This window comes from Phyllobates terribilis, unplaced genomic scaffold (assembly GCF_046119375.1).
Source record: "Phyllobates terribilis strain yellow unplaced genomic scaffold, ASM4611937v1 Scaffold_4__5_contigs__length_816908805, whole genome shotgun sequence".
Classification (NCBI taxonomy): Eukaryota; Metazoa; Chordata; class Amphibia; order Anura; family Dendrobatidae; genus Phyllobates; species Phyllobates terribilis.
Window position 1 is genome coordinate 570,292,480 of NW_027362764.1, and position 27,546 is coordinate 570,320,025.

At 40.4% G+C, this 27,546-nt stretch overlaps 1 protein-coding gene across 31 annotated transcripts in view; it reads left to right on the plus strand.

Moving 5' to 3' along the window:
* EPB41L3 (erythrocyte membrane protein band 4.1 like 3) overlaps positions 1–27,546 on the plus strand; it is a 376,691-nt gene that overhangs the window by 206,761 nt on the left and 142,384 nt on the right. For 30 of the 31 annotated variants that reach the window (XM_073679070.1, XM_073679072.1, XM_073679075.1 and 27 more), the window contains exon 3: positions 2,688–2,885. In XM_073679070.1, coding sequence (XP_073535171.1) covers positions 2,688–2,885 — 198 coding nt within the window. The remainder of the gene's footprint in view (positions 1–2,687; positions 2,886–27,546) is intronic. The other variant, XM_073679074.1, reaches the window with a different exon arrangement.

The following is a 27,546-nucleotide window of genomic DNA, read 5'->3' on the forward strand; positions in this document are numbered from 1 at the left end:
ATGCGGAAATAAATGTGAAGAAAGCTTCACATCCGCATGTCCCTGGCAGGAAAACGCATGTACAATCCGCATGTACAATCCGCATGCGTTTTTCCTGCCAGGGAGAAGTGGAAAAAATATGCAGCATTTCTGCATCGTGGGCACATAGCCCAGGGCTATGTGCCCACGATGCAGAAATGAAGCAGAAAATTTCTGCAGCATTTCTGCATCTCCCTGATGCTAATCGCCTGGAAAGCGCTTGTCAATCTGCATGCGGAAACGCATGTGAATCTGCATGTATTCTGAAGGAAAAACGCATGCATAATCTGCATGCGTTTCCGCATGCAGATTGACAAGCGCTTTCCAGGCGATTAGCATCACTTGGAAAGTGCTTGACAACTAGGTCACACTATATAAATCCATGCAAACAGCATGAATTTATATAGCGTGACCGTAAAACAATGCTTAAAATAAAGCTATACTCACCCTCGATGCCCCGGCGTGTGCTGCAGCGCTCGTTACTGTCTGGTTCCTGGCTGCCGGCATATCGCGAGACACAGCGGTGAAGGGCCTGCGGTCACATGACTGACGTCACCGAAGGTCCTTCAGCGCTGCCGGCATGCAGAGAGAGCCGTCGGAAAGGTGAATATAAACTTTATTTGTTATTTTATTCTTTTTTTCACAGGTAGAATGGTACCCAGGTCTGGATGAGAGTCTTCTCTCCTCCAGACCTGGGTACCATCCGCACATTGAATCGCATATTATCCGCGTGTACAAATGTACAGACACGGATTCTATGCATCTCAATGCAAGTCAATGGCTGCGCTTCCGCAAAATTAATGAACATGCTGCGGATTTATGAGCGCTTCAGAAACGCTGCAGAAAAATCCGCAGCATGTGCATTGACATTGCGGAATGCCTTTGGGGAACATGGGGTGCGGATTACCAAGCGTTTTTGATGCGTTTCCGCTGCGGAAATTCCGCAGCGGAAACGCATGAAAAATGCATCGTGGGCACGCAGCCTAGCTGTGAGAATTCTAATGGCTGAAGATGATAGTAGCCAGACATGTACATTGTGTCCCAGAAAGTAAAGGCAACAAAAGCCTGTAGCAAATACTGCTGAGTAATTATAGATTACACTCAGTTACTACACATAATGATGAAGTGAATCCTGGTTTAGTTTTGGCTGATGTTACAATATGCTTCTGTGTGGTTTTGTGTTAGGGCCCATATAGGCAGGCTGATAATCGGGAGTAATCGTTCCTAGTATGATATTAATGATTGTTTTGTACATGTGGATGTGCAGTCGGACATTCTAAACCGGCCATTAAATGACAACCGATTGGCTCCATATAACTGATCGGCAGTCATATAGCAGATGTGATCGGGCTGTCTAAATGGTCCCATTTTGTGTCAGTAGTTAATAGAAATAAGTAAAATACATATAATATACACTATGCAAAAGTCCTCTTTTTAACAGGCATAAAACAATGCCATCCATATCACTAAAGAGTGATGTTCTATCTTGTTAAGCTTACTGGTGACTGCTGTAGGACACAATTTGTAATGATAAAGATGCCCTTATTCCACTGCTCAAGGTCTATTAAATGAAATTAGTAACACCTGCTAGAGAAAAATGTAGCAGAACCTCAAGCCAAGTCCATGAATGGTTTGTGCTCCGGATAATTAAACCTTTCGGAGAGGAAAAAATAGACAAGCCTGGTGTTGAGACAAAATGTAACACGCTTGTCTCCCATGTTTTACAAGTCCCTGCAGCAGAGAAAAACCTCTTTTCAGGAGTTTTGACAGGAACAGAACTACTCATTTAAATTTGGATACCATGAGGGAAAACTAGAGCAGCGAAATAAAAGGAGGCTTCAAGCACAGAAGGCTGACAACAGGCTCATCTTCAAGATATTCATTGTCAGTGAAGAGATATTTTCAGTAGCAGTATGGGAACGGGCCGATTCTTGAACGTCCTTGAGTGTTTATATCAGGAATGGAAAACAGTTTGAAAATTAATTTTTCCCATTGCGTTTCAAAAAGGTAATGGGAAGGATATTCGGTAATGACATATGGGAATGTGCTGCCAGTTGTCTGCCACTGCTTCTGAATTGTAAATGAACACAGTACTTACAATTGAAGAAAATATTGTTTTGAATAAAGTTTTGTATTTTCCATGGACATTTAGTCCTTGGTCACACCAAATCTTTTTTTTTTTTATTTTTTTTATTATTTCGCCACTGTTAGGCTAGAAGAGCCTGGTCCCCAATGGTGTTTCTTGTGCTTTTCTTTTTCTGTACAAGTATAGTATTAAATGTAACCTGCGTTCTCCCTTAAAACAGTGAAAGTGTACTAGGGTCTGCTCTGACAGGCATTACTTGGCAATTTCTAAGAACACCTGCTAAAGAACATGTTAACACACATTGTAATGATAAAACATTGCCTTTTGAAAGGCAATTCTTTCTTTTTATACCTATTTATTTTTTTACAAAATATTTTATCCACTGTCTCTTTTTAGGACTATAAAACAAAGCATATTCTGTTTTTTACTGTCTTGCAGTTTTAGGTCTGGTGAATTAGAAGTGTGTGACGTTTTTAGCTAAACTGTTAGCAATAGATGGTGTCATTTACACCTGCACTAGGATCCTGAATCACACCTTCACGCCTTCTGAGCGAAACCTGATCTGCCAATTTTCTCTTTGCAGAAATCAGACAAAGACTGGGATAAAGAGGCCGCTGCTGCAAAACAACTTGAGTATCAGCAACTTGAAGACGACAAAGTCTCTCAGAAATCTGTTTCTAGCAAGCTTTCTAAATCTCCTCTTAAATCTGCAAAAAGACCTAAAAACATGCAGGCTAAAGTCACACTTCTTGACGGCTCTGAATACACATGCGAGGTAGAGGTAAGCTCCTTTATTTATGCTCATATGTCCGAGAAATTAAAGAAAATAATAATAATTGTCAAGTTTTAGCTGTAACCACATTTATATGAGTTACATATAAAATGAAATAAAGTTTCCCTGAACTTTGGCAGCTTGTTCATACTCATTTACACACAGGGAATGCCGCCATACAACACTGTGGTTCTGGGTATAATATTTAATATATATTATGATATATAATATAATATAATATGAATTTAATGTTACTCCACTCTTATCACGCAATTTAAAGAACTAGTGAAAAACGTAATACTAAGGCCTCATTCAAATGTCTGTTTTTCACGTACATGTTGTCTGTGATTTTTACGGATAAAATACATACCCATTATAGTCTACACAGTTATTCATATGTCCATGTTTTTTTTTTACTGAGGCCTTGTGTTTTTGCAAAAATCACGTCGACGTCTGTTTTTTACTGGCGTCATGGATGAAGAGTGGCAATACAAGTCTATGGGTCCGTGAAAATCACTTACTGCACACAAATATCATCAGTGTGCAGTCCATATTCTGTCTGTGATTAACCTTGCAATAAGAAGGAGAAGCTTTATAGTTTATACGTATAAATCACTGAAGACACTTGGTTCCGAAACACCTACCACCAATTTTTTTGTGTCTATGAAACAATACCGACGTCTGAATGAGGTGTAAAGTAACTCAGTGAAGGAGTATTGGCATTACAGATGTCTTAAACAAGAAATTATTGAACATATTATTTAAATTATTCATGGTATGATATACATGATGTAACTTGGTAGGTATATAAAACACTTTTCTTTACATTACCTCATGGCTTGCACACAATTAGACCAATATAACCACGAAAAAAATAGCAAAACTTTATTAATTTTAAAAAAGTGTCCTTCCTTGCCACATCCTTATGTTAATTTTTTAATTTTAAAAGCTGTCAGAGGGGACAGAAAAAGTGTCTCATAGGTACATTTCACACATTTGGGCTTGAAAGGAACTGATTTACAGTTGCAGACATTTCTGCAACAAATCTTCCCTTGTAACCAAGTGCGCCAGTGTTATACTTTATTGGCGCGCACAGTCTGCTCTCATTTTTTGGTGTAGTTTGCAGCATAGGCCTGTGTCATTGTGGGACATATCCATCACTGCCAGTGTTCTATTACTTATATATCTTGTATATTACTTATATATCAGGGGTCTCAAACTCAACCGGGTAAATGGGACGCACACAGAAAAAAATTTGAATATGAAGGGCCGCGTTTTCTTGCGGGAGACTATTATGTTTTCAGTGATATCATTATTTTTCTATATGACTTTTTGATCATCTTTTTTTATGCGTGTTTTTTACTCTTTTTAATGGTACTTATCATATGATACAGGTCTTTTACTTCAATTTTTACATAAAACAGCATTTTTAGTGGCCAGATATTATTCCATTATTTTTTCATTTTTTTATTTTACATATTCTCTTAAATGTTTTCCTTTTTTTGACCCCCAATGTCCCCTGTCCTATAATAATGTCCCCAATCCTGTAATAATGTTCCTAATCCTGTAGTAATGTCCCCATCCTGGTTGCCATCATATAGTAATGGCCCCATCTATAAAAATGTCCCCATCCTGGTCCCATCTTGTAGTAATATCCCCACATCCTTGTCCCTTCTTGTGACAGTGTCCCCCATTCAGCCGCTCTTTACATACACATAACAAAAATTCTTCTCACCTGACTTCGCTCCCAGCCAGGGCGCTTTGCAATGACGTCATGTGTGGTCACGCCGGGTCTGATTGGCCATTGACTGCTATTGGTATTTCGATGCAGGAAGATGGTCTCTGCACCGCAATACATCTCATTTGATTGTGTGTCCGAGAACGCACATTAAATTGATAAGAAGCTGTGACGGCGGCGGCCCCTGACTCGCTGGACACAATTGTCTCACGGGCCCAAGGGCCGCGCAACGGAGCATCAGGGGCCGCATGCTTCCCGCGTGTTTGAGACCCCTGCTTTATATGGATGTTGGAAGATGACATTTATTTCAGAAAGCTGGAAACACACTTATTTCACCCATAAAGACAAGAGCTTTGCATGTCGTATTATGCGTGCCTGGCCAAAAAAAACATACATTTATCATTTACCTTCTGACTACATTAGTTTCTGTAGATTAATCCAGTAATGTAATCCATTTACTGCTCAGAAATTGGCTATAGGTCACTTAAACATGGTGGCGTTTTGGTCTGCATTTTGCATTAGTATTTATAAGCCACGGCCCAGGAGCGCAGCCAAAAACAATCAAAACATGAAAGAAATGCAAATCTTTCCATTATATGTTTTCTCTTTGTCCACTCTTCGCTTTGGCAACACTCGGACAAAAGTATTCTCTGTCAGTGGGCTGTGTGCGTCCACAATGTTGGTAGAGGAGTATTGGCCTGTGTGCTAGTGCAGTGTTCCCCAACTCCAGTCCTCAAGACCCACCAACAGGTCATGTTTTCAGGATTTCCTTAGTATTGCACAGGTGATGGAATTATTTCTGGTGCAGGTGATGTAATTATCACCTGTGCAATACTAAGGAAATCCTGAAAACATGGCCTGTTGGTGGGCCTTGAGGACTGGAGTTGGGGAACCCTGTGCTGGTGTATGGGTATGTGTCCACAATGCATCCAATCCTGCGGCCCAGACACTGCGGAAGAGCCGCCAGCGGCTTCCACTCATCTATGCAAATGAGCGGCGCCATTCCCCCCCCCCCCCCAATAAGGACTTTCCTTATAGAGGTTAGGTCTATGAGGAAAGCCCGCATGCTGACCCACTGGAGAAATTGACATGCTGCGGTCTGGAAAGACTCGCCGCATGTCAGTTTCCGCAGGTGCACTGGGACGCATAGTGGACATGGGCTTTCTACAAATCCCATCCACTATGCTGTAATATCTGGCGATGTGGGTTTGACACTGCATAAGTTCGCAGCGCCAAACCCGCAGCGGCTCCGGATCGTGGGCTCATAGCCTTTAAGTGATTTTCTCACATGGCAATAAATATCACAGTCTGCACTTATCTTGTCCATTTTACAGACAGATCAGTGCCTGTTTCAATAGCGGGCCGCTCCTGCAGATGCTGTGCATGGCACCAGTTACAACTTGGCCAATAATTTTGGTGCTCATCTGAACTTTCGCACAACGCAAAATGCTAACCAAACTTCTGTTGTGTGAAAACTTTTATTCTGAATCTTGTATTTTCTCTGCACAAATGACTGGATTCCATTTTTGTGCTGTGGGTTGTTCACAGCAGTTAGATGACTCAATTCTCAATTACTAGGTATTAGATTGCAGCTGAATTGATTAAATGGAAATTATCACCTTTTTTTAACAAGCTCTGCTTTTAAATGAGGAAGCAATGAAAATTAGTGTGACATGCCGGAGGAGGAACTGATGTCTTCTTTAGGCCTTTACGTGACATGTAGATTTATTTAAAAAACATTTTTTATTTTAAATATTAAAAAAAAAAAAAAAAGCTATTCACTAGAGATGTACATGGGTCTGCGGATTCCCTAGCTGTGTTTTCCCTGAAGTATGGAGCGGAGTCACAGCATAGCCATCATTGACTTCATTGCCCACATTGAGTTTTTAACCCAGCATATTTTCATATTTTCGCTGTGTCAAAAACGCAGCATATTACAGTTCCAGCAAAGTGGATGGGATTTATAGAAATGTCATGTCCACTGTGATTTTTTTATTTTTGTAATTCAGTGTAAATTGACCTGCGCTGCGGGTTGCAAATCCACAACATGTCAATTTCTCTTGCGGGCATGCCGAGTTTTATGTGCATATTTTTTCATAGACTAGCATTGGATGCGTTTTTGTGGCGAAAATCCATTAAAAACGCATGACTTTATTAATAACGTTTTGTCAAAGCTAAGTACCAAGAAGTATCAAAAACAAGGCAGCTTGCGTAAATCATGACATACCGACAAGATACAAAAACCGCAGCATCAAAAACACGAAAAAACGCAAGTTACCTAATTTACTTGATAGGCGCAGAAATGGTGCAGAAAATCTGCAGCATCAAAAGCTCACCAAAGCTCATTGTGGGAGCATGGCTTTATAGTAGGAAATTCACATATTCACAAGTCATGACATTTTCCACCATTTCTTTTGAACGCTGAAAGCAACATTAATCTTATTTACACAACTTCACTCTTTGACACCGATTCATTAAGACTGGCGTTTCTTATGCCAATTTTAATTTAGAGAATATCTGAAGAAGATGCGTCAAATTAATTAAGAGGTGCACGCCAGTTAACCCCTTCACGACCTTGGACGTAGCCATACGTCCAGGTCAGTAGGTACTTACCGACCTTGGATGTATGGATACGTCCTGGTGATTTTACGCACACAGGATCTGTAAGTGCTTGATCGCTGCGGATTCTGATAGCTGACACTCGGCACTCACTGCCCGCACTGCTCCCGGCAGTTTAACCCCCTAAATGCTGCGATTGCTAGCGATTGCAGCATTTAGAAAGCAGAGGGAGGGAGGCCCCTCTGCAATCCAATCGCTGTCCCGCGGGGGCCCAATCGTTGCCATGGTGACCCGATGTCATGACATCTGGGTCACCAGGGCTAGCAAACTTGTTAGATCATGGTACCACGAGAGTGAAAGCAGTCATCAGTATTACCAATTCATGTTTTTCATTTGGTTGTCCTGGCTATACTTATATGCGTACTGCTAAAAAAAACTTTTTTTATAAATTGCTTTAATTGTATTTTAATGTTGGGTATATAACTTGCAAAAATATTGTAATAGGGTTATTTACCATTGTGTTGCCTTCTCGCAGAAAACAGTTTGTATTCCCTGCCTCTTAGCAGCCAGAGTGAGAGGAACGCAGGAGCAGAGTTTGCACAACACTCTCACTGTGACTATAATTATATTATTTGATCATGGCAAGTTCTATTCTGCTTATGGCCTCCACGTGCCTCTTGACGACATTTAATTAATAAGTAAATAAAAAATGGAAAGTTTGTGCTCCATATTCACGCTACCAACTTGTGAAGAAAAGTCAGAAGTACAGTGGTGTGAAAAAGTGTTTGCCCCTTTCCTGATTTCTTATTCTTTTGCATGTTTGTCACACGTAAATGTTTCAGATTACAAAACAAATTTAAATATTAGACAAAGATAACACAAGTAAACACAAAATGCAGTTTTTAAATTAAGGTTTTTATTATTAAGGGAAAAATAAATCCAAACCTACAGGGCCCTGTGTGAAAAAGTGATTGCCCCCCCCCCCCCTTTAAAACATAAATTAACTGTGGTTTATCACATCTTTGGGAAGATGAGTTCAATTTTACAAGTCACACACAGGCCTGATTACTGCCACATATGTTCTAAATCAAGAAATCACTTAAATAGGATCTTCCTGACAAAGTGAAGTAGTCCAAAAGATCCTCAAAGGCTAGACATCATGCTGCGATCCAAAGTAATTCAGGAACAAATAAGAAACAAAGTAATTGAGATGTATCAGTCTGGAAAAGGTTATAAAGCCATTTCAAAAGCTTTGGGACTCCAGCGAACCACAGTGAGAGCCATTATCCACAAATGGTGAAAACATGAAACAGTCGTGAACTTTCCCAGGAGTGGCCGCCCAACCAAAATTACCCCAAAAGCGCAGCGACGACTCATCCAAGAGGTCACAAAACACCCCACTACAACATCCAAATTACTGCAGGCCTCACTTGCCTCAGTTACAGTGTTCATGACTCCACCATAAGAATGAGACTGGGCAAAAATGGCCTACATGGCAGAGATCCAAAACGAAAACCACTGCTGAGCAAAAAGAACATAAAGGGTCATCTCAGTTTTGCCAGAAAACATCTTGATCGCTAAGACTTTTGGGAGAATACTCCGTGGACTCACGAGACACAAGTTTAACTTTTTTGGAAGTTGTATGTCCCATTACATCTGGTGTAGAAGTAACACATAATTTCAGAAAAGGAACATCATACCAACAGTAAAATATGGTGGTAGTAGTATGATGGTTTGGGGCTGTTTTTCTGCTTCAGGACCTGAAAGACTTACTGTGGTAAATGGAACCATGAATTCTGCTGTCTACCAAATCCTGAAGGAGAATGTCCAGTCATCTGTTCATGACCTCATGCTGAAGCGCACCAGCAAGTCCACCCCTGAATGGCTTAAAAAAAACAAAATTAAGACTTTGGGGTTGGCTAGTCAAAGTCCAGACCTTAATCCGATTGAGATGCTGTGACATGAACTTAAAAAGGCGGTTCATGCCCGGAAACTCTCCAATATGGCTGAATTACAACAATTTTGGATAGATGAGTGGGCCAAACTTCCTCCAGAGCGTTGTAAAAGACTCATTGCCAGTTATCGCAAACTCTTGATTGCAGTTGTTGCTGCTTAGGGTGGCCGAACCAGTTGTTAGGTTTAGGGGGCAATCACTTTTTCACACAGGGCCTTGTAGGTTTGGATTTCTTTTTCCCTTAATAATAAAGACCTTCATTTAAAAACGGCATTTTCTGTTTACTTGTGTTATCAATTTCCCGCTGTAGGCCATTTTGTATGTCTCTGACACTGCTCCTCCTGTTCCTTGTACATAGGAGCACATACTGATTTTGTATCTGGCCTGATGCTCTTTTCTGTGTGCGGATATTTGCTTCATGTTCTTGAGATTATGCTGCAAGCCTTCTTGTTTAACCGCTTCCCGACCTCCCTCTGTATATAAACGTCGGTGCTGCCTGGGGTCTGTGCAGCGCCGACGTTTATAAATGGTTGGTGGTCCCGCAGTGCTCAGGACCCCCAGGGTCCTGCAGGTGCTGCGGATGCAGTGCAAAGAAGTAGCTTTGACAGGGGACATCTTCGGGACCTGATTAAATCAGGTCCCAATTATGTTAACCCTTTGCTATCTTCTAGATGCTGCGATCCATCAATCTACAATAATTTGTTCTCCAAGAGTCAAATAGCGCTCCGTCCCACCCGAGTCTCGCCATATGGCTAAGCGGTACTGTACAGCCACATATGGGGTATTGCCACGTTTAGAAGAAATTGTGTGTGTTACCTCTGGCCCTGTGTGAAAATGTAAAATCTGAGGCTAAAACATTTTTTTGTGGTAAAAGTATAATTGTTATCTTCACTGCCCAATGGTATAAATTAAAAAATTTAAAAATACTCACTACTTCCCTAGATGAATTCCTTGAGAGGTGTAGTTTACAAAATGGGGTCACTTGTAGGGGTTTCTGCTGTTTCGGCATGTCAGCGACTCTTCAAATGTGACATGGTGTCTGCAACCTATCCCAGCCAACATAGCGCTCCTTTCTCTTCCAAGCCCTGCCGTGTGCCAAAGCAGTAGTTTTCACCCACATATGGGGTATTGGGCGTACTCAGGAGAAATTGCACAACAAATTTCATGGTGCAATTTATCCTGTTACCCTTATGATAATGCAAAATTGGGGAATGAAAAACATTTTTGTGGGAAAAATGTGAAAATTTTATTTTTACGACTCAATATTATAAACTGCTGTGAAGCATCTGTAGGTTCAAGGTGCTCACCACACATCTAGATAAGTTCCCTAAGGGTTCTAGTTTCCAAAATGGTGTCACTTGTGGGGGGTTTCCACTGCTTAGGCACATCAGGGGTCCCCAAATGTGACATGGCGTCCGCTAATTATTCAAGCAAATTTTACATTCAAAAAGTCAAATGGCGCTCCTTCCCCTCCGAACCCTGCCGTGCGCCCAAACAGTGGTTTTCCCTCACATATGGGGTATCAGCGTGCTCGGGAGAAATTGCACTTCAAATTGTGTAGTCCATTTTTTCCTGTTACCCTTGTGAAAATAAAAAAAATTGGGTCTAATGTAACATTTTTGTGAAAAAAAGTTAAATGTTCATTGTTTTCTTGCACATTCCAAAAATTCCCGTGAAGCACCTAAAGGGTTTATAAACTTCTTGAATGTGGTTTTGAGCACCTTGAGGGGTGAAGTTTTTAGAATGGTGTCACTTTTGGGTATTTTCTGTCATAAAGGCCCCTCAAAGTCACTTCAAATAAGATGTGGTCCCTAAAAAATGGTTTTGTAAATTTTGTTGCAAAAATGAGAAATCGCTGGTCAACTTTTAACCCTTATGACTCCTTAACAAAAAAAATTTGGGTTCTAAAATTGTGCTGATGTAAAGTAGACATGTGGAAAATGTTATTTATTTACTATTTTGTGTGACATATCTCTCTGATTTAAGGGCATGAAAAATTCAAAGTTTGAAAATTGCGAAATTTTCAAAATTTTCGCCAAATTTCCGATTTTTTCACAAATAAACACAAGTCATATCGAAGAAATTTTACCACTATCACGAAGTACAAAATGTCACAAAAAAAACAATCTCAGAATCAGTGGGATCCGTTGGAGCGTTCCAGAGCTATTACCTCATAAAGTGACAGTGGTCAGAATTGAAAAAATTGGCCTGGTCAAGGCGAAAACAGGCTCTGGCGCGAAAGGGTTAACCATTAAATGCCACTGTAAATCCCTGATAGCATTTAAATGGCTGACTTGCTAAGGGACATATTTGGTATCATGTAAATGTCTGATCTGCCAAGATATAAAATTGTTTAAACCAAAAGTTAAACCGTGAAAGAGGAAATAAAAAATTGAAACGGCAGGTGTTCTGGTTTTTGGTGGCCACACTTCCACAATAAAATGTAATACAAAGCAATTAAAATGTACATACCCCAAAATAATATCAATAAAAACTACTGGTCACCTCACAAGAAATAAGCCCCACACAAGTTGATCTATAGGAAAAAAATAAAAAGTTACAGGACTTAGAAACTAATGACAATTTTTTTTCTTTTCAAAATTCTGATTTTTTTTTCAACAAGTAAAATCTAAAAAAAAAAAAACTTTAGTGTGGTATTATCGTGTTCATACTGAGCTGAATAATCATATTACTAGATCATTTTTACCACACAATGAATGCTCTAAAAACAAGAAATCAACGGCAGAATTGCTTTTTATCAGCATTTATCCCAATTTTCACTACATTTTATGATAAAATGAATGGAATAATTCAAAACTACCACAAGTCCCATGTAAAGCAAGACCACATATGGCTATGTTAATGGAAAAGAAAAAATGTATAGTTTTGGAAAAATTAAGCAGCAAAAACAAAAATTGCTGTGTCTTGATAGAGTTAAAAAACTGAATTGCAGTAAATATGAAAAAAAATCTGGAAATGACCATGGAAATCAGCATTTACAAAATTCAGAAACAATGTAAAATTCAAGATAGTTAGTTTAGACTTTATGCACATAAAAAAGCTATATGAACAAGGTAAGTGTATGTGCACACATGGCGTTTATGCAGTATTTTTGGTGTGTTTTTTGGGTGGAAAAGAAGCTGCATTTTACAATACCAGTAAAATCAATGCGAATTCAGAAATTTCATGCACATGCAGCTTTTTACTTCCTGACTGCATTTAAGCATTGCAGTGTTTTTAAAAATCTGCAGTAGGTTAATTCTTGCAGCGTTTTTTTTGCCCATTGAAAGTAATAAAAAACTGAAGCTTACCGTGTTGTTTTTGCAGTGCTTTTTTACAGTCTGGTTGGTGAATAAAACTAACTTTATTAACAGTGTTGAAAAATTACACATGTAATAGTCTTGAAAAACGCCCAAAAAAAGCAAGCAGCTTTTTACTGTGCTTTGATACGCAACATTTTACTGCCAAAAGTGAAAGTTTTGGCTGCAGAAAAAAACACTGCAAAAACACCATGTGTGAACATACCCTAAAGCTGCCCCCAGAAGTTACAGGGCGAAATTTTCTTTTAATTGAAATGTTTTATAGGGGAGGCACCCTCTGTTATATAACAATCAATAGAACATTCTATCATTTTTCATTCTTCTGACTCTCATGGAAAAAAAGTTCTATGCTTGACTATGAAATTTTGAAGTATGAGTTGTATACACTCCCGGCCAGGGCCTGTCTAGTGTGCGTAACCTTGCTCCATACACTTGTATTGAGCAAAACCGCACCCCATCTAGTGACGCGGCCGTGCACTGGGCGTGGTCGACAAGAGGGTGCGGTCTTGCTCCATGCAAGTGTATGGAAGCCATAATTGGATGTGTTAAAATATATTACTGTGATGAAAATCTTATAAATGAGCCCCTGCTATGTACTGCGTAGTGGCTGTGTATAACCATTCAGAAATGCTCCATTTCATAGTTGACACATACTAGAGCTCCTGGCCAGGGGAGATGGCCACTGGGGCTCCTATGTCATTGAATTAGCTGACCACATAGCAGAAACACTTACTCCTGTGATAAAACAGGCAGGGAAATGTGATATCTGAAAAAGCAACAGCTGTTATTCCCTGCTGTTTCTTTTGTATACTCACTTATTATAAGTGATTTATGCTTCCTACCCTGACCAGGAACTGTGGTATGTGCTGACCATGAACTGGAGCTGCTCTGCTCAGCATGTTTATAAGATACCTCTGCACAAGAAAACATTGCGTTTTTTCATCTTTTTTTATGCAAATTTTCAGCTGCGTTTTACAGTACCAGCAAAGTCTGAGATTCCAGTCTATGAGATTCTATGAAATCTCATGCACACACCTTGGTTTTTGTTTGATCAGTATTTTGTGCTCTGCAAAGTTTTTTTGCTCAATAGGGCATGTCACTACTTTAAGATTTTTTTCAATGTTTTTCACCCATTGGAAGTAATGGGTAGTGAAAAAAAACGCTGAGAAAACGCCTAATGTGAACATAGCTATCAGGTTTTGCTGCGGTTTTATTGAAAATAAGCAAGTACAACAGTATATGAAACACATTTATTTTTGTAATTTTACCATCTTTTCTTGGTCACTGAGATGGTAGTTTTTATTAGGAGAGTTTAATTAAAATGGTGATATGTAAAGTGTAAACATTGGCTGAGCTACATGTAAGATTGAACTATACCTGTGGCCAAGGGAGGTGTTAAATTGAACAATGCACGTGCAACTGAATGGCAGACCATAGTGTGAAAGTAAATAGTAAAAACTCACCAAAACCTGCGTTTTTGATGCAGCTTCTTTCCTGTCAAGAGATCAGGTTTTGCTGCAGAAAAAAAACGCAGAAAAAATGCAATGTGTGAACATAGCCTTAAGCAGTATTTCTTTCTGAGAAAAAAAAATTGCCTCTTGTTGATAATTTCTCCATGCTGGTCTTGGTTGATCTCAACCCCTGGGGTTACTTTTCATCCCATAACGGTCACATAGGATGGAAAGTCACCATACGAAGCCAGAATGCATAGAAACCACCATGGAAACACTGCTAGCGGTGGAGAAATCAGCGACAGAGGTGATTTTTTATTTTTAAATGAAATATATAACTCCTGTTTTGATAATCTTACTGGATACTGCAGTTTAACTGTTCCGTTTTATAACTTTGTTTGCCCAAATCTCAACCAATGAAGGATGACTCATTCACACGGCCGTGATTTTTATCATATGTAAAAAAAAAATTAACTGCTGTTCATCAGTGTTTGGTCAGTGTTTCAGCTTTTGCCACCATCAGTGTTTTAGCAGTGATTTTTCACGTATGAAAAAAGAAACAAACTGCAAAGCTACTCCTATCAATTGCAGTGTTAATCAGGGACAGCACTGTATAGTCCTTCATTTTCACAGACCCATAGACTTGAATAGGTAAGACTCGAATTAAAAACAGACGTTTGTAATTTTTTTGCGAACACACAGTCTATGAAAGAGCAAGGACATGTGAACAACGCCGTAGACTTTTATGAGAACGTGTTTCAGCTGTGAAAGTCACAAATAGAACAACATGTACATGATTCACAGATGTATGAATGGGGCATCACTGTCACATCTGGTTGCCTAAAACGGGCTAATGGAAAGCAACTGGAGCTGTTCAGGGTAGCTTAATCACTAAAATGTGTCTCTTTCTGGTTTGCTGTCTCTCCTGGGTTTCTATATTGTACTGTGATGGTTTTTCCCATTCGGTGTACAGATTTAAGCTTATGCTTATTAGAGATTCCAGCCATGATGAGTCACTTGTACATGACCTCATTCCTGAGGCTTCTGCTTCATTCTCTCAGCTGCATGTACTCTACACAAATGTAATATCTGTCATCATCAGCTGACAAAATATTACTATATTGTAAGTTTTACAAAGTCACAGTATTTAGGATTTTGCATTAATGAACTCCGCTAATGTTTTAGTGTAATAATAATTAGGCTTGACATCCCTTTTTGTCCTTCTTCTTCTCATCATCTACGTGCGTGCACTGACTATGCTCAGATCGCTCCGAGCTGAGCGACACTGTGGCAGATAATCCTGCATTCACATCCGCACTCTCTAGTTGTATGTCCAGATAACACTTCTATATTTAGCACTCATAATTGCTCTATTGTGTTTGCGGAATAATATTAGAGGCACCAAATGCTAGAGATGTTATATAACAACCATTCTGCATATTGGGAACTGCATTAATGCTGGTTTTTCAATTTTTCTTTTTTTTAGTTTTGTATCTCAATCCTAAAAAGCCAGCACTAATCTAAAAATAAATCTATAAACCGGTTAGTTAAACCCTTTTAAGAAGATTGTTGACCTAGTGCTGCTTTTGGATACAAATCAAATCGCTGTTTGTTTCTGAACTCGAGCTCAGAGAAAATAAAATGGTTTCCCTCTGTGACCTGATTTGGCTGTGTATGATTGATTGAGGTTTTCTCCCACAGTCTCCCACTTGCTGTCAGAGTTGCTGGTTACCCTTCAAAGTGCGGTTTGTAAAAAGTCATGGCATCCTTTATCAGAAGGATAAGCAAATGTTTTGACAATGTCTTTGAACATGTTTCTTAAGACAATGTCACCTGTAGGGCTTGTTCAGACTGGTGTATTAGACGGACATGTGCTGTCTGAGTAAAAATCGGTCAATAGGGCTGTTCAGATGACACTTTTTCACATTTACTGAGTGTCCACGTGAAAAAAATTGCAACATGCAAAATTCTCTTCCGAGCATTGGATCAAAATCACCTATGCAAATCTATGGGTGTGCAAAAAAAAAAAATAATCGGATCTCAAATTGATCATCTGCATTTGATTTTTACGGATTCATTACAATTATTAACCTAGGAAACTGCATTTGGTCATGTACATTTTAAAACATTGATGTATAAAAATGTATGCCACACAGGTGTCACATAGACGTAAAATATAGACACATTCGTTTTCTTGACGGAACCTGGAAGATGTTTCATACACTCGTCCCTCGTCTGACCCCAGCCTTGCACACAGGGCTGTGGAGTCGGTATAAAATGGACCAACTCCGACTCCTAAAATATATAATAAATTGGGTACAGTAGTTCAATGCAGTTTGTGGGGAATATTTTTTCATAAGAATTTGGGAAAGTTATGAAATGTCCTATAAATGTCTGTGCTATTCCTGATCTAAGGGTCTAGACTTTTAGCTGAGATGAATCTGTGCTACAGTAAATTTATCACTTAAACATGAGCCATGTATGAGTGAGTTGGAGTCGTGGAGTTGGAGTTGGTGTCATGGAAATTGAGGAGTTGGAGGTTTGGCTTACCGACTCCACAGCCCTGCTTACACATATCCTGACTAATTATGTAAATAAAAAAATTCTATTTAACCCTTCCTCATTAGTAGACCTCTCTGACACCACCGGGCAGACCCTCTCTGACACCACCGGGCAGACCCTCTCTGACACCACCGGGCAGACCCTCTCTGACACCACCGGGCAGACCCTCTCTGACACCACCGGGCAGACCCTCTCTGACACCACCGGGCAGACCCTCTCTGACACCACCGGGCAGACCCTCTCTGACACCACCGGGCAGAACCTCTCTGACACCACCGGGCAGAACCTCTCTGACACCACCGGGCAGAACCTCTCTGACACCACCAGGCAGAACCTCTCTGACACCATTAGCAAATAGAGTTGGTGTGAATCGATTCACAGGTTCCAATTCACCAGCCACATTAGTAATGTGTCACTCCTCAACAATGCTGAATTGCCAGGCCAGATAATCAAAACGCTAGGTAGGTATTTTTTTTTTGTCATGTTAAAACAGAAGCAGTCTAGGCAACATTTTTAAATAGACAGTGGACAGTCCCTTCAATATGCATGTATGCAAAACACTTGATCTGTTTAAGGGGTTGTCTTATATCAAATAATATGTGGACATTTTATAGATCGGCAACCTTATTACCAAGTCAAATTTTTGTAATCATACAACCCCTTTATCCCTTAATCATACGGTGCTTATATCAGTATCCTAACATTTAGCAAAATAAGGGATTATGATGAGCTAATATATGCAGGGGAAGTAACAATTTGTTAATGCAGTTCATATACACTGCTCAAAAAAATAAAGGGAACACTCAAATAACACATCCTAGATCTGAATGAATGAAAAATTCTCATTGAATACTTTGTTGTGTACAAAGTTGAATGTGCTGACAACAAAATCACACAAAAATCATCAATGGAAATCAAATTTATTAACCAATGGAGGCCTGGATTTGGAGTCACCCCCAAAATTAAAGTGGAAAAACACACTATAGGCTGATCCAACTTTGATGTAATGTCCTTAAAATAAGTCAAAATGAGGCTCAGTATTGTGTGTGGCCTCCACGTGCCTGTATGACCTCCCTACAATGCCTGGGCATGCTCCTGATGAGGTTGCGGATGGTCTCCTGTGGGATCTCCTCCCAGACCTGGACTAAAGCATCCGCCAACTCCTGGACAGTCTGTGGTGCAACGTGACGTTGGTGGATGGAGCAAGACATGATGTCCCAGATGTGCTCAATCGGATTCAGTTCTGGGGAACGGGTGGGCCAGTCCATAGCTTCAATGCCTTCATCTTGCAGGGACTGCTGACACACTCCAGCCACATGAGGTCTGGCATTGTCCTGCATTAGGAGGAACCCAGGGCCAACCGCACCAGCATATGGTCTCACAAGGGGTCTGAGGATCTCATCTTGGTACCTAATGGCAGTCAGGTTACCTCTGGCAAGCACAAAGAAATGCCACTCCACACCATTACTGACCCACTGCCAAACCGGTCATGCTGAAGGATGTTGCAGGCAGCAGATCACTCTCCACTGCGTCTCCAGACTCTGTCACAGGTGCTCAGTGTGAACCTGCTTTCATCTGTGAAGAGCACAGGGCGCCAGTGGCGACTTTGCCAATCCTGGTGTTCTGTGGCAAATGCCAAGCGTCCTGCACGGTGTTGGGCTGTGAGCACAACCCCCATCTGTGGATGTCGGGCCCTCATACCACCGTCATGGAGTCGGTTTCTAACCATATGTGCAGACGCATGCACATTTGTGGCCTGCTGGAGGTCATTTTGCAGGACTCTGGCAGTGCTCCTCCTGTTCCTCCTTGCACAAAGGAGGAGGTAACGGTCCTGCTGCTGGGCTGTTGCCCTCCTATGGCTCCCTCCACATCTCCTGGTATCTGCCCCATGCTCTGGACACTGTGCTGACAGACACAGCTACCCTTCTTGCTACAGCTCGCACTGATGTGCCATCCTGGATGAACTGCACTACCTGAGCAACTTCTGTGGGTTCTACTGTAGACACTGCCTCATGCTACTGTACCTCTAGGGGTGAGAGCAATGGCAAAATGAAAAAGTGACCAAAACAACAGCCAAAAGGACGAGAACAGAGAAATGGTCTGTGGTCACCACCTGCAGAACCACTCCTTTATAGGGGGTATCTTGCTAATTGCCTGTCATTTCTACCAGCTGTCTGTTCCATTTTCACAACAGCGGGAGAAATTAATTCACAATCAGTGTTGCTTCATAACTGGACAGTTTGATTTCACAGAAGTGTTATTGACTTGGAGTTATATTGTGTTGTTTAAGTGTTCCCTTTATTTTTTTTAGCAGTGTACATACTTCAAGACATTTTTGTTACTATTTCTCAGCATTTGTTTAGGGTTCTTTCTTTATGTGAGTCTAGAAAACATAGTTCTCATATCTGCAGATCATGGTGACTGATGAGAAATTGACATCATGCATTCATCTTTTGTGTTCCTTTTTTTCCTTCACAGATAGACATTTCTAAATAGAGTGGTAGGCTAAAGTTAGTTTTATGCACCAAAAAACGTTATTGCATTTTCTTATTGCTTTTCTATGGGTGAAAAAACGCTGCGAAAATTCTGAAATGATTTACATTCTGCTGATTTTAAAAAACACTGCAATGCTTAAATTCAGTCAGGAAAAACAAGCTGTGTGTGCATGAGATTTCTGAAATCTCAGCTTTTGATGCTACTGTAAAACGCAGCTTATTTCCTGTAGAAAAATGCTGCAAAAATGCCACATGTGAACATAACCTGGCTTTAAAATGTGGCCATTCTGCTGATTGTGGATAAACTAATGTGGGTTATCAAGTTACATTACATTATGGTCATATAAGGCATCAGGAAAGTATCTGATTTACTTTGTACTCTCCAATTCCCAGAATTAATTTCCTTTGCCCAGCATGGCTGCAGTGCTTGTAATAATGTCACTGATAAACTCCTTCATACATAATGTCGCAGACTGATACAGTGGAGAAAATAAGTATTTAATACACTGCCGATTTTGCTAGTTTTCCCACCTACAAAGAATGGAGAGGTCTGTAATTTTTATCGTAGGTACACTTCAACTGTGAGAGAGAATCTAAAAATAAAAAAACAGAAAATCACATTTCATGCAATAAAATGCAATTTAATTATTTAAAAATCATACAATAAGTATTTGATCATCTACCAACCAGCAAGAATTCTGGCTCTCACAGACCTATTAGTTTTTCTTTAAGAAGCTCTCCTCCTCTGCACTCATTACCTGTATTAATTGCACCAGTTGGAACTCGTTACCTGTATAAAAGACACCTGTTCACACACTCAATATATCCCACCCCAACCTCTCCACCATGACCAAGACCAAAGAGCTGTCTAAGTACACCAGGGACAAAATTGTAGACCAGAACAAGGCTGGGATGGGCTACAGGACAATAGGGAAGCAGCTTGGTGAAAAGACAGCAAGTGTTGGCACAATTATTAAAAAATGAAAGAAACACAAGATGACTGTCAGTCTTCCTCAGACTGGGGCTCCATGCAGGATCTCGTATCGTAGGGTAAGGATGACTTTGAGAAAGGTCAGGAATCAGCCCAGAACTACACAGGAGGACCTGGTCAATGACCTGAAGAGAGCTGGGACCACAGTCTCAAACATTACTGTTAGTAACACACTATGCCATCATGGATTAAAATCCTGCAGGGCGCGCAAGGTCCCCCTGCTCATGCCAGCACATGTCCAGGCCCGTTTGAAGTTCCCCAATGACCATATGGATGATCCAGAGGAGGCATGGGAGAAGGTCATGTGGTCAGATGAGACCAAAATAAAACTTTTTTGTATCAACTCCACTCTCCGTGTTTAGAGGAAGAAGAAGGATGAGTACAACCCCAAGAACCCCATCCCAACCGTGAAGCATGGTGGGGGAAACATCATAGTTTGGGGGTGGTTTTCTGCAAAGGGGACAGGACGACTGCACCGTATTGAAGAGAGGGAGGATGGGGTCATGTATTGCAAGATTTTGGCCAACAACCTCCTTACCTCAGTAAGAGCATTGAAGATGGGTCGTGGCTGGAACTTCAAGCATGACAATAACCAGAAACACACTGCCAGGGCTACTAAGGAGTGGCTCTGTAAGAAGCATTTCAAGGTCCTGGAGTGGCCTAGCCAGTCTCCAGACCTGAACCCAATAGAAAATCTTTGGAGGGAGCTGAAACTCAATGTTGCTCAGCGACAGCCCCAAAACCTGAAAGATCTGGAGATCTGTATGGAGGAGTGGGCCAAAATCCCTGATGCAGTGTGTGCAAACTTGGTCAAGAACTACAGGAAACCTCTGTAATTGCTAACAAAGGTTTTTGTACCAAATATTAAGTTCTGTTTTTCTATTGTATAAAATGCTTATTTCATGCAATAAAATGGTAATTATGTAAAAATCATACAATGTGATTTACTGGATTTTTTCTTTTAAATTCTGTCCTTTTCAGTTGAATTGTACCTACGATAAAAATTATAGACCTCTCCATTCTTTGTAGATGGGAAAACGTGCAAAATCGGCAGTGTATCAAACACTTATTTTTCCCACTGTACATGCATAGATTACACCTATATATGTTTTTAGTGTGAATTTGGAAAGGATTACATACAGGTGAGTTTGGACAGCATATGGCAAATTCTATTCTATGTTACATAATGGCATCATTATTTTAAAATAATCCCTTTACATTTTTTATATTTCCTCTCGCCATGTGATTTATTTAACAACTATTATGAAAAGTTTCTATTCTACATGTTACAAGGTTGCAGTTAGTTACATGGAAGAACATGCTGTTCGAGACTTCCAAAGTAGTTCGGTCTCACAGTGCAGATGAAGTGGATTTGTCTGGACTGCCCTGCTGCTTTTTTCTTTGTGACCCCAGGTTAAGCAGTGAGTTTGTGTGCTATGTTAGTGTATGAAATGTTACACGCTGGCTAGCAGTTTGAAAGATGTGTATCTCAAAGTGAAATTTCTGCTGGAAGTCCCGTGATGCGTTGACCTAGTTTAGCATTTGTACTGCATTATCTGGGGAATCAAGTTAAAAGAGCGTATCCACTTTGTTGTTAGAGAGCTGTCATGCAGGATTTTCGGTGAAAGAACTCCTCTGCGTTTCATGCACGTAACATAATTTAATACTAAATGACTTCTGGCTCTAATTTACAAATGTTTAGTTGAAGCATTTTGAGATGGGATGTAGCTATTTCTTTACTGTTTTGGATACCTCATTTGCTTTATGAACTGGCTTTATACGAAAGTTTACATTTTTTTTAATTATTAGATTAATAAACCTGTTTCTTGCTAAAAGCCTTTAGTTGTATTGAAGGAAGATATTCACTTATAAGTAATCTGACAGCTGATACATGCAGGTCGTGGCTTGGGCAGCATGTATCGGGCACTAGCTCTATAATTTCAGCCATAAATGTTTCGCTTTGAAATGCTTCTGTGTATCAGAGAAAAAATACTTTGGAAGTGTCTGGGGACTGAGTTGCATGAGAAACTAGTTAGATAGGTGGGTCCCCGGTGGCTTCTTACGGCTCACTTCCAGTGACTGACAGGTTTTTCAGCATTAGGTTTCATTCCGATGTTCGTTTTTCACATACCCAATATAAATACCGTTCACTTGTTCGTGATTTTTTGCGCATCGTGGACATGATTTTTTAAACACTGTACTCCAGTCTTAAAGGGAACCTGCCACCACTTTTAATATGGTCATACTGGTTGTAGACTGCTGAAAAAAGGCCTACCTATATGTCTCATATCAGATGCCTTGTTGTTGAGAAATCATCTTTTATCCCTTAGTATAAATGAGATCTTCCAGGCTCTGGGGGGAGGACGTTGTATAGCGCGACCCTAGCTGGGCCCTAGCTGGGTGTTGGTGCTGTGAGGGCCTTGCAGGCAGCCTGTGGCCAATGTTGTTGGCCGGCCAGGACCATAGGTTTCAGAGTTCAATAAAGGAGACTCCCATTGTAAAACACAGCCTTTACTGAACGGTAGCTTGATAAGGGTTAGCTTGGTAAGGTTTAAGTACAATTGGTAGCGGGTACAAAGTCTTATGGACTTTTCCTTCATAGTATAAAGCATTTTCACACACATAGTTTCCTTGCACTGTAGTCTACTCCAGGGCCGGTGAAGCACACTGTTTCGCCTTACTTTGTCACAGCCTTATTACCAAGTCTGCTCAGTGTTTCTGCATCCTATTTCTTCCACTACTTGTGCCCCGGATCTACCACTCGGGGCCCCTACTAGTCCCACATGATAGTCCCACTAGTGATGCGGCTGTCCAGTTGGCGTGACCTCAGTCTATACAAGTGTATGGAGCGAGGCCATACCCACTAGTCGGGCTCTGGCAGGGAGTATGCATAAGACATATGTACCTGCTGGTCACGGCTCAGAAACCGGCAAATCCTCAAGACGCACAGTGCTTGCGTTGGGGGGGGATTCTTAAGTCTGCAGTCATACAGAGTGACTGCAGGCTTATCATTTTAGACCAGACAGCCCATTTAATAGACGAACACCAGTTAATGAATTAGGTGGATCTTTTCACTGACATACGCCTCACCAGAAACGTTACTCCATTCACGGACTGAAATAACATTCCAGGTATAAGTTATGCCACAACTTTTGATGAATTTAACTTGCAGGCTTTACCACATCCTGTCAGCTCCACCCCCTCTGGATGAGCTGGCCAAAACTGATGTGAAAGTGACAAAAGTCGCAAATTTTTTTGCTCAGCTTTGCGTAGTACTAAGATTTTTAGATATTTGAAGGTGTTTTACGTCTTTATTCTGGCAATTCTAATATGAAAGCTGGAAAACAATAGCATAATCTAGGGTCTTATCCGGTAGAAAATGGGAAAACTTGAGGTGCAGGGATGAGCTCATCTGGCGGGGGTTGTAGGACCACAACAATGTATAAGCTGAAAACAACGGCTGGTACAGATCCAAGAGAGAATTCTAGGATGAGGATAAAACAGAAAATGGACGTTTTTTGCACTGCCAAAGACACCAATAATGGTTTCCACAGATAGTGATGAAAGAATCCAGGAGGCGATATGAGAATTGCGGTTTTATTTTCTACGCATCAGGACCAACTACATTTATTCTGGCAAAAAAACATATTCGGGAGTCATCCCCATGTGTCCATAAAGAAATTCACAGAGACATGTTCGTTTTTGATTCTCGTCACAGATCAAACTTGTCCAACTCTGTGGGTACCTGAAAATCACAGACAGCACGCAGTTGACATCAGTTTGCAGTCCATGTGCTGTCATTTATTAACCCTGCAATAAATAGAAGCTTTGCAATTTATTTACTTTTTTTTCCATGTGTGAAAATCACTGGTGGTAGAAACGGAAACACTGACCCGACACTGATGAAAAATACTGTCTAAACACGGACCATTTTTTTGCATACCAGATAAATCACTGGTGTCTGAATGAGGCCTTAAAGCGCACCTGTCAGCAGGATTGTTCTCAGTGAACCACATACACTGTCAGGTGGGCGATATTACACTGATTACAATGATACCTTGGTTGATGAAATCCGCCCTGTGGTTCTTGTGTAATTTGTACCCCAGAGTACTGAAGGAGATCGTAGAAGAAATTTTAGAACCACTCTCCATAATCTTTGAAAATTCTTGGAGAACAGGAGAAGTCCCAGAAGACTGGAGAAGAGCAAATGTTGTTCCTATCTTCAAAAAGGGGAAGAAGGTGGACCCAGGGAACTATAGGCCTGTGAGTCTGACTTCTATACCAGGAAAGATCTTTGAGCAAATTATTAAACAACATGTATGTAAGTACATGGATAAGAATGAAGTGATTAACCAGAGTCAGCATGGGTTTGTAGCTAACAAGTCATGTCAGACTAACTTAATTTCCTTCTATGACAGAATCACTGACTGGGTGGATCAGGGAAATGCTGTAGATATAGTATATCTTGACTTCAGCAAAGCATTTGACAAAGTATCTCACACCATCCTTATTGAAAAAATGACCAAGTATGCAATGGACCAGGCAACTGTTAGGTGGATTCATAACTGGCTTAGTGATCGGACTCAAAGGGTGGTTGTAAATGGCTTCACATCCAGTTGGATGAATGTCTCAAGTGGGGTACCACAGGGCTCCGTCCTGGGACCTGTATTGTTCAACATCTTTATCAATGATTTAGGGTAAACTGATTAAATTTGCTGATGACACAAAGCTAGGAGGGATAGCTAATACTAGAGAAGAGAGAGAGAGGATTCAAAAAGACCTAAATAAACTGGAGCAGTGGGCAGCAACCAACAGAATGGTTTTTAACAGGGAAAAATGCAAAGTACTATATCTGGGCAATAAAAATGAAAAAAGCATATACAGAATGGGAGGAATAGAGCTAAGCAACAGTACATGTGAAAAAGACTTAGGTGTACTAATAGATCATAGACTGAACATGAGTCAACAGTGTGATGCAGCAGCAAAAAAGGCAAATACAATTCTGGGATGTATTAACAGAAGCATACAGTCTAGATCACGTGAAATCATTATCGGTCTTTACTCCTCTTTGGTCAGACCTCATCTGGAATACTGTGTACAGTTTTGGGCACCACATTTTAAAAAAGACATAGACAAACCGGAGCAAGTTCAGAGAAGAGCGACCAGAATGGTGACTGGTCTGCAAACCATGTCCTATGAGGAACGGTTGCAGGATTTGGGAATGTTTAGCTTGCAAAAAAGAAGACTGAGAGGAGACTTAATAGCTGTCTACAAATATGTCAAGGGCTGTCACATTGTAGAAGGATCATCTTTATTCTCATTTGCACAAGGAAAGACTAGAAGCAATGGGATGAAACTAAATGGGAGGAGACACAGATTAGATATTATAAAAAACTTTTTGACAGTTAGGGTGATTAATGAGTGGAACAGGCTGCCACGAGAGGTGGTGAGTTCCCCTTCAATGGACGTCTTCAAACAGAGGCTGGACAGACATCTGTCTGAGATGATTTAGTGAATCCTGCTTTGAGCAGGGGGTTGGACCAGATGACCCAGGAGGTCCCTTCCAACTCTACCATTCTATGATTCTATGTACTTTCAAGGGAATCTGTCACCCCCTGGGATTTATCAGACCTCTAATATGAGCATACAAGTGATAGAAATGTAAATCTATACTTACCTGTATGCCTCATATTAGAGGTCTGGTTGCTTTGAAATGTCTTTTTATTCAGTCCGTTTTCTCATTCTTGCGGGCCGGGGGACGGGAAGAAATCCCCTCCTACTTTGCTAATTACAATGTTCCCCCCCTCCCCTGCACATCACAGTGCCTGTGTCATGCAGTCTCGAATTCCAGATCCTACGCATGTGCAAATCACCTATAACGCAAGGCGCACATTTTTTTTCTCCCGGCTATATTTTTTCCAACAGTGATCTTGTTCAGGCATTGGGAAGTCACTGTGACTCCCTGGCGCCTGGACCTGGATTAGTCAGCCAACACACTTAGTCCCAGTCCGCTTCTCAAAATTTATTTTCTCTGAAACATCTCAGCATTTCAGAATCTGCAATTGGTCCGTGGTTCGGGCACCATGAATCAGGTGACGGATTCCTTTTACTAAAGTGGAAACTGTCTTAAAAGATTTCCTAGACACTCTTAATTTTAAGATTCTGACATCCAATGTTATTAGCACTTACTTATAATACTGCCTGAAATGTGCAAAGTAACTATAAAACAGTCCAAATATATTTTTAGAAATGTTAGTAACCTTTTAATGTTGTATAATATGTATTGTGTACTGTGTGGCGCATATAGATAGATAGATATATAGATATATAGATATATATAGAGAGAGAGAGAGAGAGACATATATATGTCTCGAATAACCTAACCTAGGCGTGTCCTCACTGTCTCATAATACTGAAGCTGGTGTTTTAATAAATGCTATAGCCCATTTACAGCTTTGCATTAATTTCCACGCTTGGCGAAGTAGAGTATACAGTAGAAATGATAATGAGGACTCCTACATCATACAATGAAAAGCTGTTATTCCATATGTCCATATAAACAAAAAGGATCATACGAATGTAGCCCAAGAGAGGGGAAACATATAGCACACACTCATTCAGGAACTATTTGTTGATTGTTTCCTCTTTCTATTGAGCCACACTCCAATCCTCTTTTTTTATCTAAAAAGAGGTAAGGAAGAACATGTGTGAATGTAAAGCAAATTTAGGCTTGTATAATTCTTTGGGTGTGCTGCCAGCCCATAGACCACTTGTGTGTTGATCCTTAAAAGGAACTTGTCATCAGGATTTTATACCCCAAACTAATGCCATGTAAGTTGTATGTAAAGGTACTTACCGTACCTTACAGTATTCTTTGTAGTGAAGAAAAAAAATCTTTAAATGGAACTTGTAATGTCCAGAAACACTACTTCAAATTTAGGGTTAATCTACAGGTAGCTAGAGTTAAATCATGTTTAAGCTGCCTTACAGGAAGGCCGGTGACAGGGAGACAATTAGCTTAAATTCTCCCTATAGCCACTAGTTTCCAGACTTCAGTGCAAGAGCTTTTACAGTCACCCTTCACTGTAATCCGTTCCTAGCACTTAGATCATCAGCATGAGTGTGCAGAGCAGGCTGTCAATCAAAATGTTGGGGATCGATTACAGTATAGTGTGCAGTGAATGCAACTGCTTCTGGCATGGCACTGATGAATGGAAACAAGCGGCTACAGGGAGGAAATAAGTTCATTTTTTCCCTGCAGCCACCCTTAGGAGGATAAGGCAGCATAGCATGATTTTAATGCTATTTACGTGCAGATTAATTGTATGTCAGATTCTCTTTAAATTCTGCTGGCTATTTAGTTGTAGTTTCTTTGGTTGCAAGTTATTTTATAAATAGTTTACATACCCTATGTGACATACATACTATTTTTGCTCTAATAGTCTAGCAAGTAACTGGCTAGTTGCACTTTTAACCTTTAACAACCTCTAGGGCTATACATGTACAACTAGATTTTTTTTTAAAGTACATAGAACCTGTCACCAAGTGAAGTGGCCAGCTTTTGTTCTTATTGTATTCCTGCTGCTCCGCTGAGTAGTCT